Below are 17,222 nucleotides of genomic sequence, written 5' to 3' on the forward strand. Positions count from 1 at the left end.
ACATTCAAATTCCAGGAAAGGGATCCAATTGAGGGACCTATACCCCGCCTAGATTCTTGCATGTGCATGTTATTATCGATCACGACTCTTGTAGTAGCTGACCTTGTTGAGGAAGAGGAAACTGCTTCGACTGACGAGATTGCTTGTGGTATAGTCAGCAAACATCAAGCTGCTGGGAAGCGTCGCATGGATTTGATATTTAGTTTACAGAATCTATGTGGTTATCAGAGCTTGCTAACTCCACCTCAGGCAGTTATCACTGCAGCCAATCAGGCTGCTGCAAAAGCAATGATGTTCACATCAGACATCCATGTCGATAGTGCATACTTTGAGTGCGTCAATATAGCCGATATGCCAATTAACTGCTGTAAGTACTTCTCAACTCTATTCTTCTAAGTAAAAACTTATACCTATTCCCCATTTTTTAACAAAGGAAATAACAAATAAAAAGAGAAGGACATTTGATCCTCATTCACCAATATGCAGCCAAAAGTCGGGTTGAGAAGATGGATTATTTGGAACTCTAGCATAACAGTGTTTTTGTGATTGGTAAATCATTTCATGTGTAAATCTTTATGAATTCCTCGTGATTCTTCAAACAATTTGGGTTGATGGATGTAGAGATCTGTAGAGTACTTTTTATACATATCACTGTGTACAAACATAAAAACTGGAACTATAAATCAAATTATTCCTTCTGGTGGTGACGTAAATGCCTTGAGACTGGAAATTTGAAGTTTCACGGGTTTTGCTCTTCATTTGTTACGTAACTAGTTCCTGTTTTTGTTTTTGTTTTTGTTTTGGCAGCTGGTAACCTACATCATTTAATAGTTGAAGCATGCATTGCTAGAAATCTATTGGACACATCAGCTTATTTCTGGCCGGGTTATGTAAATGGTCGTATCAACAAACTGCATCAAAATGTTCCCACTCACATGCCTGGTTGGTCATCGTTCATGAAGGGGTCGTCTCTTACTCAATTAATGACCAATGCTTTAGCTTTAACTCCTGCTTCAAGGTATGCATGCAACAACATCAGTGAACTTTTTCTATTGATAATTTCAGTTCAGTCTCAATCTACTTCTTTATCATGGAATTTTATGTCAAGCGTCAATGCATCATTGTCCACTGGGGAGCATATTACTTAAGAGGCTTTGATGTATAGCTATGAGATTGTAGCACAACGATTTTCAAAATACTAAATGGTGGGGGTCTGATGGATTACTGGATAAATCTCCAGGTTACTCAGTCTAACAAATGCAAATAATCAGCCATGAGAATCATATTTAAGATCTACTAACAAACATATAACATATTATAGCTGCATTAAAAGCTTCTGGTTGGTCATCGTTCATGAAGGGATCGTCTCTTACTCAATTAATGATCAATGCTTTAGCTTTAACTCCTGCTTCAAGGTATGCATGCAACAACATCTGTGAACTTTTTCTTGTGATAATTACAGTTCAGTCTCAATCTACTTCTTTATCATGGAATTTTATGTCCAGCGTCAATGCATCATTGTCCACTGGGGAGTATATTACTTACGAGGCTTTGATGTATAGCTATGAGATTGTAGCACAACGATTTTCAAATTTCTAAATGGTGGGGGTGTGATGGATTACTGGATAAATCTCCAGGTTACTTAATCTAACAAATGCAAATAATCAACCATGAGAACCATATTTAAGATCTACCAACAAACATATAACATATTATGGCAACATTAAAAGCTTCTGCTGCCAGCCTAAATGTTAGGAATACTTTCACTTGTAAGCAGTGACTCCGTAGATGCATAGGTTCCTGTCTATAACCATAAAAGTCCATTCTGTATCACTAGATTGTGGCCTGGTTTTCAGTTGAACCTTTTTGTTTCCTTAAGCCAGGTATATCAGATGCTCTTTTTTTATTGATTTTGAAAAGAGTAAAGAACTGAATTTAAGCTCATGAAGAACTGAATTTAAGCTCATGGATGTCATGGAAGCTTAGCAGAGATCGAGAAAATCTTCGAGATTGCAGTCAAAGGATCTGACGATGAAAGGATAGCTGCTGCCACGATTCTAACTGGGTCGTCCTTGATTCGTGGATGGAATATACAGGTAACAAGTTATTAGCAGTTTTTGTTAAGTTTCTACCTAGCTTTAAGACAAATCATTTCCTGAAACTAGTTTTACTAGATATTCATTTTTTTTTTCCATAAAATTTGCATGTATTATATCGTTTGGTGGAAAAATCTCCTAGTTATCTAATCATGTTTAGCTCATTATCATGCAGGAACACACTGTTTACTTTATAACTAGATTATTGTCTCCACCATTTCCTGCTGATTATTCTGGGAGTGACAGCGATTTGATACGTTATGCTCCCATGCTGAACGTACTTCTTGTTGGGATAGCACCTGTTGACTGTGTCCAGATTTTCTCACTACATGGTTTGGTAGGTTCACTTTTACCAAGCGAAATATATTATTAATTTCTTTCATAGGCACGAGAAAGATGGTTTCAAACTTGTAGCTCAGTTCTTGGATTACTGAGGCGACCCTGTGTATTCATTGGTCCAGTGTATGGAAATTCAAATTATAAGACAATCTTTCTCATAAAACAAGTGGTTGTTCTTGAATTCATTTGGTTTATTTATTTAATGGTTTAGAGATGCTTGCAGTGATAAATTTGAAGTGTCACAAAAAATAGGTCCTAAGAGATGACAAGTTATTTATAATATTTTTTTCTCTAGTCCCTTTTCTTTGATTAATGAAATTTGAAGAGAAGCCATTACTTATCTTTGGTTTTTCACACATATAAGCCATGAGTTTCTGAGATGAAAAATAAGAGGAATAGGAAAACATCATCACCTTACTGGAAAGTTTATACCATTATGGTTAACCTTTTCCAGGTTCCACAGCTTGCTGGTTCATTGATGACAATTTGCGAGGTGTATGGGTCGCGTGTTCCTAACATCTCACGGACTCTGACAACGGGAGAAGAGATATCTGCCCATGCTGTGTTTTCGAATGCATTTGCTCTTCTTCTAAAACTTTGGCGGTTTAATCATCCTCCTGTTGAACATGGAATTGGTGACGTACCTCCAGTTGGATCTCAACTCACTCCCGAATACCTCTTATTTGTGCGAAATTCCCACGTTGTATCTCCTGAAAATGTAATCAAGGATCCGAATAGAAGGAGACTTGCAAGAGTTGCAAGTTTTTCATCTCCTGAATCTATATTTGTTGACTCGTTTCCAAAACTTAAAGCATGGTACAGACAACATTTGGCATGCATTGCTTCACCCCTCTCTGGTCTTGTCAATGGGACTCCAGTCCATCAAACAGTCAATGCATTGCTCAACATGATGTTCAGAAAAATCAATAGAGGAAGCCCATCTGTGATTTCAATTTCATCGGGAAGCAGCAGTTCTTCTGGAGTTGGAATTGAAGACAATTTAAGGCCTAAATTACCTGCTTGGGATATTCTTGAAGCTGTTCCGTTTGTGGCAGATGCTGCTTTAACAGCATGTGCCCATGGAAAATTGTCTCCCCGCGAACTCTGCACAGGTTAGTTTGATGTGCATGCTGGAGGACTTCTTTAAGATATTTGATCCATTTCATGGCTCAAACAATGTCATCCATATGGTTAAGTTGATGTTGATGGAAGGAGAATCGCGTATATGCTTGATATAGTTGCTTGGAGCGAACAATATGCTAGTAGTCTTCTGCTTATCTTTTTAACATTGTTTTATTATAGGGCTAAAAGATTTGGCTGATTATCTTCCAGCTACTTTGGCAACCATTGTAAGTTATTTTTCGGCTGAAGTAACTCGTGGTGTTTGGAAATCAGTTTCTATGAATGGAACAGATTGGCCCAGTCCCACTGCGAATCTCTCCAACATTGAGGAACAGATAAAGAAAATACTAGCTGCTACTGGTATTGATGTCCCCAGTCTTGCTATAGGTCTGTTCTTTTATTTTAAGAATCACGCATGCCCATAAAAGCTTAACCTGGTTGTTTAAGGTTGAAGATCAGTAAGTTCCATATTTTGACAATAAGGTTAAGAACTTTCAACACAAGTAAAATTTGAAGTAACATATCCATGGAAACAAATACTTAAATAAAACTTTTACATTGTTTTATGCCTAGTCAAACCTGCTCTGAGGTATTTTGCTATAAACAATTTACTTTGACAAAAATGATTTTGTGCATCCTTGGAAGGGCATGCAAGGAACATATATGTAGTCAAATTTAAATGTTAGAGATGCTTTGTCTTTTTACTTCTAGTTTCTAACCTGTAATCTCCATTTCATTATTTTCTTTTATTCTAATACTTCATTTTTTTCAAAACTTATCTTTCCGTAGGAGAGAGTTCTCCGGCTGTGCTTCCATTACCGTTGGCTGCATTTGTCAGCCTCACAATAACCTATAAACTTGATAAATCCTCGCTGCGTTTCCTTGATCTGGCGGGCCCAGCTTTGGAGTCACTTGCAGCAGGTTGCCCATGGCCATGCATGCCGATAGTTGCTTCCTTGTGGACCCAAAAAGTGAAACGTTGGAGTGACTTCCTCCTTTTTTCAGCCTCTCGTACTGTCTTCCTCCACAACAATGATGCTGTAATTCAGCTTCTTAGAAGCTGCTTCAGTTCCACCCTGGGTTTGAGCAGTACCTGCATCTCATGCAATGGTGGCATTGGAGCTCTTCTAGGCCATGGATTTGGATCCCAGTTTAAAGGTGGAATCTCTCCGGTTGCACCAGGGATTCTGTATCTACGTATTTACCGATCAATTAGGGACATTATGTTTTTAAGAGAGGAGATTATTACAATATTGATGCACACTGTGAAAGACATTGCCAGGTTTGGAGAGCTGAAGAAAGCAAAAAATGGAATGAACTATGGGCACTTCTCACTTGCTGTAGCTATAATTAAAGTGAAACTAGCAGCTTCTTTGGGGGCTACATTAATTTTCCTAAGCGGCGGCCCGGGGCTCTTGCAGTCGTTAATAAAGGAAACTCTTCCCTCTTGGTTTATGTCCTTTCATCAGTACGAGCAACAAGGGGAGTCAAGTGGAATCTTTCCGATGCTCGAAGGGTATGCGCTAGCATATTTAGCCGGGCTTTCTGGAATGTTTATCTGGGGTGTGAACTCGTCATCAACAGCTTCGAGACATCGTCCAATAGCTCTTGGATGCCACATGAAATTTATGGCTAATGCCGTTGATGGACAGATATCACTTGGTTGTGATCCGGCCACTTGGCGTGCATACGTCTCCTGTTTCTTGAGCTTGATAGTCAGATGCACACCGGAATGGGTATCTGAGGTGGATGTCGAGGTGTTGACAAGACTAAGCCAGGGGATGAGGCGGTGGAACGAGAAGAAGCTGGCGCTTGCTTTGCTTGGAGTTGGTGGAGTCCGTACCATGGCCTCGGCCGCTGAACTAATCATAGAAACTGACTCATAACTTTTCTTCATTTCTTCCTTTGGTCCGAAAATTTTGTAGATTGGTAATACGAATAGAATATCTGTAGCCACCTCTGTATTGCATAGGAAAACCTGAGCAGAAATAGAAATGTTGAAATCTGTTAAACTGCAGATTTATAGCACCATTCTTGGTTCAAGGGGCATTACCTTGTAACAGTGTATTTAGTTAGCCGAGTGTAAATTATGAACTTCGTTAGTTATGATCCAGCTTACAGCAAGAACTAGAATTTTTTGAGCCCATATCTTCCAATCAAGTACTCATGTTAAGGCTAGAGTTTAAAAAGGGTGTAGCAGATCCATATCGTGCCGTTTTCCCCTTGATTTATTCATGTCAATCTCATTTCTTCTTAGTAGTATTTTATATGCAGGATGAGACTCGACTTGACAATAAAAAATAACAAGGCTTTAACTTCTTTTTCTTATTGAATGCTCTAGTGTTGTCTCTCATCTTTTCTAAACATGACATTATTCAAGAATAGCTAGACAACTAGGATTGTAAGCAAAAATAGTCAAATCGAAAGATCAAATCAAAATCGTATTTTAGAAACCATCGATCTGGTGCCACGTGGACCCAATCAACGAAATGGTTTTGAACCAAACCAAAACCGGTCAAAATGATTTGGTTTCAGTTTGAGAATTTTAATTGCGGTTTAAAACCAAACCGGACAGGGGGAAAAATATTAAAAAAAAATGAAAAAATGATTTTTTTTGAAAATTCATCCAAATATGTAAAATTCAATAGTTTTGTCATTTGTGAGTATTTTTGTCAATTTCTAATTTTCTAATACAAATATATTATTATTATTATTATTATTATTATTATACAATAATCCTAATTTATATTTAATAATCTCAAGAAAAACATAATTTATCAAAAGTCATTTTCCTTTTTAGAATTTAGATAAACTCCAGTCGACACCCAACACGGTCTTGAGCCACCAGCACCACACTTCTTTTTCAGATTTTTCACGCTCTTTCAAAGTTGAATTGAAGCCCATTAAATCAAATCGGAAACAAAGAGATCCTAGACATTCGGTGATAATATTTGCTACAAATAAAGTTTCAGATCAATAATTTTTTTGGAGCAAACTAATGTAAGAATCTGAAATTAAATGAGTTTCATAACATCATACAAATGTAAACTTGTGTAATTGTTATATTTAGATATTATAAACAATTGCTTTATTATTGTGGTTAGTTATTCTCTGTCTATAGTATCTTTTTTCAGATATGATGATCACGAGATTTTGTTGAACATCATTATGTTTTTTGGGCCTTATATCTAGTTTAGTAGATTTGTATTATAATGTTATTATATCGTCATTAACCTTAAAAAGGTGAACAAAAATGAAAAAAACTCTATTTTAGTTTATTGTGATTTCACTTTGATTTAGTTGGTATTCAAATTTATAGTAAATATATTTAGCCTCCTGTTTGAACCACATTTTCCATATTATCATAATAAGAAAATTGATTATTGGAGAAGAGACTGGGTCCCACACATAAAATAGCAAGTCAATTAAGGCGGCTAAACTTATAGGATAACGGTCAAAATTCTGATTTTTTTGTCCCAAAAATTTGGTTCAAACAGGAGCTTGGTTTGTTTTAAATTTATTGTTAGTAAAATATAAATATATATTGAATTTAATGAAATAATAACATAAAAGTAGACAAGCAAAAAAATATATGGCGAAATCGACAGTTTAAAATCGGACCAAACCGTTAGGTTTAGGTTTGAATTATTTTCAAACCGTTCAAAATGGTTTGGTTTAGATTTGAATTTTTCTCAAACCGATTTAAACGATTTTGTTTGAAAATTTGTCAAAAATCGGTAAAATCAGACCGTTTACACTCCTATAGACAGCTGTCCAAATCTCTAGCATTTTTCACAGCGTGTGACTGGACAGCATATGAGAAATAACTTCTCAAGACCTAATATTATCAGGATGGTCATATATATGAGTTGCCTAATGTCTTCTGGTCCTAGCACCCAAGAATCTTGAGTGCGGGTATTTGCTTCTCCAATCTTTAGAGCAAGTTTAAAACTTTATGGGAAAAAAAAATTAAAAAAAAAAAAAAAAAAAAAACAAAACACAGGAAGACGTTATATGTGTTGCTGAAGTTGCTTTATAAGACTTCTCTAAATGGAAGCTTATGCAATGTGGGAGCTTCATTTGATATCCAAAATTGATCGACGATAATCAGACAAGCTGGGGCGTAGCTGTTTTTCCAAAATCCAATATTGCCCAAAATCCAAGCTTTGGTTTATAGCAAGCTATGTCACTAAATAGTTTATGTATTTCTTTACTTAATAACCCGTCTTTCATGAGAAAATTTCTCATTGCAAGTGTTGTAGTATAATTAAGTTCCTCTATCTAAACAATGTAACATCTTCGGAAAGAAAGCAGTCTAATTGGATGATCTATACCAATAAATGCACACTTGCAGTGCCTACAGATCTTTTCCAGGTTGAACTGGCGTTTTTTGGTTTAGAGAAGAAAAGGTCTGAGAGAGAGAGAGAGAGCAAGTTTTGAGGAAGAACAAGCACCGTCAATAATGTAAAGCAGAATAAGAAAATAGATATATTCTTGAAACTAATAGGACTCTTATGTTCCAGATAAATGTTCCAAAGAATTAAGTTTTGTCTCATGGAGTTCAAACTGCAAATTATTTGATTAATTGCCTGTCTTGTCGTATTCTTGATTTCAAGTTTCCATTGGAAGTCGTAATAAATCACAAGCCTAATACATCTCATTTGCAGGGTATTTGTTGTGCTCATTTAAGTGCATCAGAAGGTAATTTGCCGTGACAAACTAGACTGTCAAGCAATTCGGTGTGTATTATTTGGTCATTCTTCAACAAAAATGGATATATTTGCCAAACATTGTGAGTCAGAATCCTATTTTTCACTGGAAAACAATAGTAGGAGCCAAGCTCTGGGGGAAAACTTACTTGGCTATTTTTTTGACTTTACCCACTGTTACAAATGATGAAATTGTTGCTTCTAGAGTTTGACGTTACTCCTTCGAAATCAATTCGACAGAATCATCTGAATGTAAAGAATTGATCAACAGGATGTAAAAATTAATCTGAGCCCACCGACTTCACGATGTTTCCTTAAAACGAATTTGCTGCCTTCAATGGTGTTAAAGGCGTCCAGCAATCGTTTCCCAGAATAGAACGAATTTTCGTCTCCTACAGAAGCAGCACTGCAATCTGCAGGAGTTCCAACGAACTCAACGAAGTGTATTTTACTTTGAGACAATATCAGAACGAGAGAGAAGAAAATGAGATTCAAAGCACAGAAAGTTTGTAATGAAAATGGTATAAATTTTTTGAGAGAGAGGCTGGCTATTTATAGACTTGTTCATGGCCGTTTGAACAGTTATCGCTTTTCAGACAAACCTCAAAATCCAAACAGACATGCTGTTTTTAAAAGTCGCGTCTGTTAAGTTGGTTAATAGTCGGCCAACAGTCGACTGTTTGGTCGGTAAATAGATGACTGTTAAAAGAAAATAAAACACTCGAAATAAGCCAAAATTTAAATTTCATAATGTATCCAAAAATTTGATTATTTACAATTTGACCCAAAATTTTAAATAAATTTTGTCCAAAAAGTTAATATAGTGCAAAGGTCCACCCACACCCACACCGAACCGAACCGAACCGAACCGGACTGGACTCGGACACGTGCTCGTGCCGTGCTGGCCGGCCGGACGGTGGTGGTGGAGCGCGCGTGTGGGTTTATGACTGAACCCAATAGGATATAAGTCTTCTCCCTTCCAAAGACTATCGGTACCCTTTGGGACCCAAACCCAATTCCAAACTTCCACCTTACAAACCACACCAAAGTTTCCTAACTTTCCTATGTGGGATAAGTGTTTGGAAAATCAAATTCTTCCATAATACTTAGTTTATATGAGTTACTTTAACACCTAATATTTCATTCAATTTAAATGATTTTCGATAAATAAATATATCACGTTAATCATCTCACGGAGTAGAACGTGAATATGCTAGGTCCCGTATTAATTAAAAGGTGGGTCCCACTGAAATTTGGGCTCAAAGTTGACTCATTTCATAACCATTTTTTCCAACAATCCCCTACATGAATGAAATATGTTGGCCTTATTCCAAACGATAACATCTGATATGTTTTTCAAAGAAAAAATTGAAGAAGACTACATCGGGATAAGTAGTCAATAACTTTGAACTTTCTCTAGTAAAATCTATCGGATTTCCTTAGCCAATCAGTAGCAAGTTGTTTTGAACAGTCAGCCGTTTATAGAAACCTAAACAATAAAAGTCACACAATTTTCTTCGAACACAGTTGTTTTTCACGTTTGTGTCCATTTTGGCCTTGGACACCTCCTGGTTCATGAGTGGTTTTTAGAGAATTCATCTTCACCTAATTCTCTTAGAAGCGGCCCCTTCTCACTCATATAGGTGATTTCCATAAAGAGTATTCTGCTATACTCTACTTGAACGAATCAAGATATAGAAATCATTAAAAGCGTATATTAACCTATTTCGTGGCAATTGGGCACTGACTCATCATAGGAATGGGTAGAAGTAAAATCTTCTCAGTGCATACTAAGTTTTTCACAGTTCGGTTGTCCCATTGAACCTAGATCTTGGGATCTCCAGTCAACTAGGTTGGGTTGCCACCATGAAAACTTTTGATTATATTATTAGTTTTAATCTCATTCCCTTCAATGAACTTTCGACTTGCTCTCTTGTTAAACTTTTAGTTACCGGATCCGCAATATTCTCTTTTGATTTCACATACTCTATAGAGATAATACCTGTAGAGAGCAATTGTCTAACAGTATTGTGTCTACGACGTATATGTCGAAATTTACTGTTGTACATTGCATTTTGTGCCCTACCAATTGCTGATTGACTATCGCAATGGATACAAATAGCAGGCACAGGTTTTGTCCAACATGAAATATCTTCTAGAAAGTTTCGTAGCCATTCGGCTCCTTCTCCGGCTTTATCTAATACAATGAATTCAGGTTCCATTGTTGATCTGGCTATACATGTCTGTTTTGAAGATTTCCATGATATTGCAGCACCTCCAAGTGTAAAGACATATCCACTTGTTGATTTGGAGTATTTAGTATCTGATATCCAATTTTCATCACAGTATCCTTCAAGTACTGCTGGATATCTCGAATAGTGCAATCCAAAATTTTCGGTATGTTTTAAATACCCTAAAACTCTAACAATAGCCTTCCAATGATCAGTGCTTGAATTACTTGTATATCGACTTAGCCTACTAATTGAATAGGCAATATCAGGTCGAGTGCAATTCATGACATACATTAAACTGCCAATAATACGAGAATATTCCAATTGAGACTTACTATCACCAGTATTGGAAACAAGATGCATACTAACATCCATAGGTGTTTTCATAGGAATAATATTATATTTCTTGAATTTATCAAGAATCTTCTCAATGTAGTGTGATTGAGACAATATGAGACCATCAGATGTTCTAGAAATTTTAATTTCTAATATAACATCGGCCACACCTAAATCCTTCATTTCAAATTTACTTGTTAGCATCCTTTTTGTAGTTTGAATTATGGCATCATTATTACCCATAATCAACATGTCATCTACATATAAACATACCATGACATATCCATTTGGAGTGTTCCTGACATAAATACATTTGTCACATTCGTTAATTTTGAAATCATTTGACATCATAACCATGTCAAATTTTTCATGCCATTTCTTAGGAACTTGTTTTAATCCATATAGTAATTTAACAAGTCGACGCACTTTCTTTTCTTGTCCTGAGGTCACGAATCTTTCAGGTTGCTCCATATAAATTTCTTCATCTAATTCTCCATTCAAAAGTGTCGTTTTAACATCCATTTGATGTATATCCAAACCATTCAATACTGCTATTGCAATAAGCATACGTATGGATGTAATTCTTGTCACATGAGAATAGGTATCGGAATAATCAAGACCTTCTTTTTGCTTGTAACCTTTAGCGACAAGTCTTACTTTATATTTGTCAATTGATCCATCTGCTTTCATTTTCCTTTTGAAAATCCATTAACATCCCAAAGACTTATTACCGGGAGGGAGGTCTACTAATTCCCAAGTATGATTTTGTAGTATGGATTCAATTTCACTATGAACAGTTTCTTTCCAATATGAAGCTTCAGTTGATGACATAGCCTCTTTAAAACTTTGAGGTTCATTTTCTAACAAATATGTTAGAAAATCAGGTCCAAAGGAGGTTGACGTCCTAACCCTCTTGCTTCGTCTAGGTTGTTCAATTATAGATTCTTGATCTATAGTCTCTTCGTTTTCACGAGATCTCTTTTGTGAATTTGATTCACCTTACATGTTATAAGAAAAAGTATTTTTGAAAAATGTAGCATCTCTTGATTCAATAATTGTATTAACATGCATATCATGTATTTCAGACTTATATACCATAAATCTGTACGCATTACTATGGTAGACATAACCAATGAATACACAATCAATGGTTTTAAGTCCTATCTTAACCCTTTTAGGTTTATGAACTACTACCTTAGCCAAACATCCCCATACATTCAAGTATTTATAATTAAGTTTGTGACATTTTCATACTTCATAAGGTATCTTTTGCGTTTTTCGATGTGGTAGTTTGTTAAGAATATAGTTGGCAAAAAGCAAGGCTTCCCCCCATAAGTTATGCGGTAATCCAGAACTTATTAACATAGCATTCGTCATCTCCTTCAATGTTCGATTCTTGTGTTCAGCAATACCATTAGATTGAGGAGAATAAGGTGCGGTAGTTTGATGAATAATTCCGTGTTCCGAACAGAATTTCTCAAATGATGAATCATATTCACCTCCTCTATCACTTCTTATGGCCTTAATCTTTTTGTTAAGTTGATTTTCAACTTCTAACTTGTAGTGTTTAAACACTTCAATTGTTTTGTCTTTGCTTTTGAGCAAATAGACATAGGAACATCGAGTACAATCATCGATAAAAGCGATAAAGTACTTATTACCTCCCCTAGTTTGAACAAATTTTAAATCACATATGTCGGTGTGAATTAAATCTAGGGGTTCGGTACTTCTTTCAACAGAACGAAATGGTAGACGTGATATTTTGACTTCTACACATATATTACATTTGTGATTAGGATTTAAATCACACTTTGGTAATAAATCTAATTTGATTAGTCTACGCAAAGTGTTATAATTTGTATGTCCTAATCATTCATGCCAAATGTTAAATTACTCAAGCAAGTAAGAAGAAGATGTATTCTTATTCATAATTGGAGGTACAACAGTCATTACATTCAACTTAAAGAGCCCCTCATTCAGGTAGCCCTTTCCTACAAACATTTCATTCTTTGAGAGTACAAATTTGTCCTAGACAAAGACTAGCTTAAACCCATTCTTACTTAGTAGAGAACCAGATGTCAAGTTTTTCCTAATATCGGACACATGAAGAACATCATTCAGAGTGACCTCTTTTCCACTTGTCATTTTCAGCACTATCTTCTCATGTCCTTCTACCTTGGAAGATGACGAGTTTCCCATATAGAGATGTTCATCATGATCCATTGCTTTGTAGGTAGAGAACATCCCGCGATTTGAGTATATGTGACGAGTAGCTCCAGTATCCACCCACCACTCCTTAGTGTTTCCAATTAAGTTGCATTCAGAGACGATCGCAGAAAGATTCGTGTCTTGTACCTCATCAGTGAGGTTCTCATATTCTGTTACATTGGCCTGGTGAGTTTTTCCCTTTACATTCTTTAGCTTTCGACAATCCTTGGATCGATGTCCTGCCTTGCTACAATTGTAACAGTTGCCTTTGAACGTTTTAGTAGTTTTTGAAGAACCAATTTGTCCTTCCCCATTGTGCTTCCTCTTTTTGCTAGTCTTGAATCCTCGTTCTACGATGTTGGCTTTTGATTCCATCGAATGAGATGCACCATTCCTTTTTTCAGTTTTGCGATTGTCTTCTTCTATTCTTAATCGGACAATGATATCTTCAAATTTCATTTCCTTCCACTTGTGCTTTAGGTAATTCTTGAAATCCTTCCATGAAGGTGGTAATTTCTCAATCAGTGCAGCGACTTGGAATGATTCACTTAGTTTCATTCCTTCGGCATGGAAGTCGCTAAGTATGATTTGAAGTTCTTGAACTTGGGATATGATAGTCTTGTTGTCAACCATTTTATAGTCCAAAAAACGACCGACAATGAATTTCTTCGTGCCCGCATCTTCGATTTTGTACTTTGTATCCAAAGATTTCCACAGTTCTTTTGCGGACTTAGCATTGCAGTACACATTATATAATGTGTTATCCAGTCCATTAAGTACATAATTTCTGCATAAGAAATCAGAATGCATCAACCGCAGCCAATTTTTCAGTGTCACTGTCTTGCTCGGTATATGAAGGCGCATCTTCTTTGAGAAATTTAGCCAGATTTAACGTGGTCAGATAAAAAAGCATTTTTTGTTGCCAACGCTTGAAATCTGACCCATTAAACTTTTCTGATTTTTCCCCGGTCGTATTCGGGTGTGTGGTACCAAAAGTTGCCATTTCTGAAACACAATCAGAAGATCAACGGTAAGAAGGAGTAGAAACAGAAACAAAATAATAATACAAAATTCGTTTTAAGATTGTTGCTTCTAGAGTTTGACGTTACTCCTTCGAAACCAATTCGATAGAATTACCTGAATGTAAAGAATTGATCAACATGACGTAAAAAGTAGTTCGAGACCACTGACTTCATGATGTTTCCTTAAAACGAATTTGCTGCCTTCAATGGTGCTAAAAGCGTCCAGCAATCGTTTTCCAGAATAGAACGAATTTTCGTTTCCTACGGAAGCAGCACTGCAATTTGCAGGAGTTCCAACGAACTCAATGAAGTGTGTTTTACTTCGAAACAATATCAGAGCGAGAGAGAAGGGAATGAGATTCAAAGCACAGAAAGTTTGCAATGAAAATGGTGTAAATTTTCTGGTAGAGAGGCTGGCTATTTATAGACTTGTTCGTGGCCATTCGAACAATCATCACCTTTCAGACAAACCTCAAAATTCGAACAGACATGCTGTTTTTAAAAGTCGCGTCTGTTAAGTTGGTTAACGGTCTGCTAACAGTCGACTGTTTGGTCGGTAAATAGACGACTGTTAAAAGAAAATAAAACACCCGGAATAAGCCAAAATTTAAATTTCATAATGTACCCAAGAATTTGATTATTTACAATTTGGCCCAAAATTTTAAATAAATTTTGTCCAAAAAGTTAATATAGTACAAAGGTCCACCCGCACCCGTACCTACACCGAACCAGACCGGACTCGAATACGGGCACGTGCTCGTGCCGAGCCGACAGGTCGGTTGGACGGACGGCGACGGCGGCACGCGCGTGGGTTTATGACCGAACCCAATAGTATATAGGTCTTCCCCCTTCCAAAGACTGTTGGTACCCCTTGGGGCCCAAATCCAATTCCAAACTTTCACCTTATAAACCACACCAAAGTTTCCTATGTGGGATAAGTGTTTGGAAAATCAAATTCTTCCATAATACTTAGTTTATGTGGGTTACTTTAATATTTAATATTTCCTTCAATTTTAAATGATTTTCGATAAATAAATATATCACGTTAATCATCTCGCAGATTAGAACGTAAATATGCTAGGTCCCGTATTAATTAAAAGGTGGGTCCCACTAAAATTTGGGCTCAAAGTTGACCCATTTCATAACCATTTTTTCCAACATAAATTAGTTTGAATGAAAAGTCATTGGTTGCAAAAATTGAAGCAGCAGTAGATTCTAAATCAACTACAACTCATTTACCAGTAATATCTTGCACGATCTCCATCTCAAAAACTTCGATGAAGATCCACCCGACAAACTCATCCCCTCTGAGAAAATGAAAAATTTCTTTACTTATCATGCAAACTCTTATCCTATGTAAGAATGTTTGAGGACACATTATGCTTTTGTTCAAAGCACACCAACCATATCTTTTAGGATCCCATTTCAAAAATGCAATCTGAAGCTTGTTTATACAAAAATTATATATTAATTCACTAATAATAATAAAATTAATTCCCAATGACCCTATGTTCCTTGACATTCCCATCCAATTCCCTGCATCTCTCTCTACCTCTCGTCGGCGTGGTGACTGCAAGCAATCGAGGTGACTTGGTGCTTTGCAGTGGTGCCTGGTTGCTATGAACTCGAGATGAGCGACCTTCTGGCTCCTGATCTAAGAGAGGCGTTAGAGGGATTTTTGTGGTTCCCGTGAGGAGCTCATCTGTGGCTGCATTATGGTTTTTGATTTAATCTGATCTGAGCACAACCTCACACTACCAGCGACGCTCTGTTTTCGGTAATGGTGTTGTGATGACGAGATGATTGTGTTTTTTATCTGATGTGTTGGTATTATTTTGGCAGCTATAGAGACTGTTTTGTTGGATCTTGTTGGTAGCGGTGGTTATGGTGGCGGCGATTTTGTTGGTGTTTAAGACGACAAGTGGTATACCTACAATTTGGTGTTTAGGCGACAATATTGGATCTTGTTTGTGGCGGTTGTTTTGTTGATGGTAGTGGTGGTGAGGTGTTGGGTGGCGGTTTTGTGGTTGAAAATGATAACTTGTTGGAGGTGGCGGTGGTAGTTATTGTTGATACAAGCAATGGTGGTAAGTGCTCGACGGCAGATTTGGGAATTTTTTGGTAGGGGATGTGGTTGTGGAACTATAAGCTAGTGGTGGTGGTGGTGTTTGGTTGCGGTGTTTGAGATGATGGTTTTGCTATTGGGAGATGGAGATGGTGGTGGTGGTTTGGCAACGACGATGCGACTGGTGGCAGTGGTGAGGTGGACGCCACAAATGATTTGATTGTTTTTGACAAATTAATTGGTTAATGTATGACCAATGAAATCGATAAATTGTAACTAATAAATAATGTGGAACTAAAAATTTGTTAAGTTGTGACCAATAATTCGATAAGTTGGGACTAATAAATTAGATATTTTGTTACCATAAAATAAGTTGCGACTTCTAAAATTTTTTATTTGTGACCAATGAATAATTTGTGATCTATCAACTCGATAAATTTGTGATCGATGAACCAATTGTGACCTATAAAAATTTTGATTTATGACCGTAAAATAATTTATGACCTAATTTTTATTGTGATTAATTAATTCAATAATTTGTGACTAAATTGTATAAAATTTTGACATTAATATATGCAACTAACAAAATATATGTTTAATTAATTATTTTGTAACTAAAATTTAATAAAATCTGATCTCATAGCTTTGAAATGTGGCATACTTACTCTCTTATATATGAATTTTTCCTATGCTTTTCTTACTACCATATTAGACAATTAAGAGCCTCAAGCATTTAGGGAGGCTAACACTAGTCAAGTTTGGAGAAAAGCTATGCAAGAAGAATCAGGGGCCTTTAATAAGAACCATACATGAGATATTGTTAATTTTTGCTTGGTAAGATAACAGTTGGTTGTCGGTGGATATATAAGATTAAGTACAACAATGATAGGTCTACTGAAAGTGTTAAGAGTATGAGCCAAATTCCTATTGAGATTAGGATTGGGTTGGTAAATTAATAAAATGAACAAGAGTCTTCTTGGTTTGGAAGTCCAGTTGAAAAAGGGTTCAAAGTTAATGAAGGATTGGAAGTTTGATTGGCAAAAAGACTTCGGATAATTGAAGACATTGTTTTTTTTTTTTTTTTTTTTTTTTGG

General features: G+C 36.3%; 1 protein-coding gene across 1 annotated transcript in view; it reads left to right on the forward strand.

The window, feature by feature from the left end:
• Positions 1–5,739, forward strand: part of LOC111386020 (mediator of RNA polymerase II transcription subunit 33A-like) — a 9,967-nt gene extending 4,228 nt beyond the window's left edge. Inside the window, exons 2-8 of the mRNA XM_023010448.1 lie at positions 16–367; positions 808–1,018; positions 1,982–2,096; positions 2,272–2,433; positions 2,890–3,547; positions 3,738–3,944; positions 4,347–5,739. Coding sequence (XP_022866216.1) covers positions 16–367; positions 808–1,018; positions 1,982–2,096; positions 2,272–2,433; positions 2,890–3,547; positions 3,738–3,944; positions 4,347–5,443 — 2,802 coding nt within the window. The 3' untranslated portion in view covers positions 5,444–5,739. The remainder of the gene's footprint in view (positions 1–15; positions 368–807; positions 1,019–1,981; positions 2,097–2,271; positions 2,434–2,889; positions 3,548–3,737; positions 3,945–4,346) is intronic.
• The last annotated feature ends 11,483 nt before the right edge of the window (positions 5,740–17,222 follow it).

Source organism: Olea europaea, unplaced genomic scaffold, assembly GCF_002742605.1.
Source record: "Olea europaea var. sylvestris unplaced genomic scaffold, O_europaea_v1 scaffold3377, whole genome shotgun sequence".
Lineage (NCBI taxonomy): Eukaryota > Viridiplantae > Streptophyta > Magnoliopsida > Lamiales > Oleaceae > Olea > Olea europaea.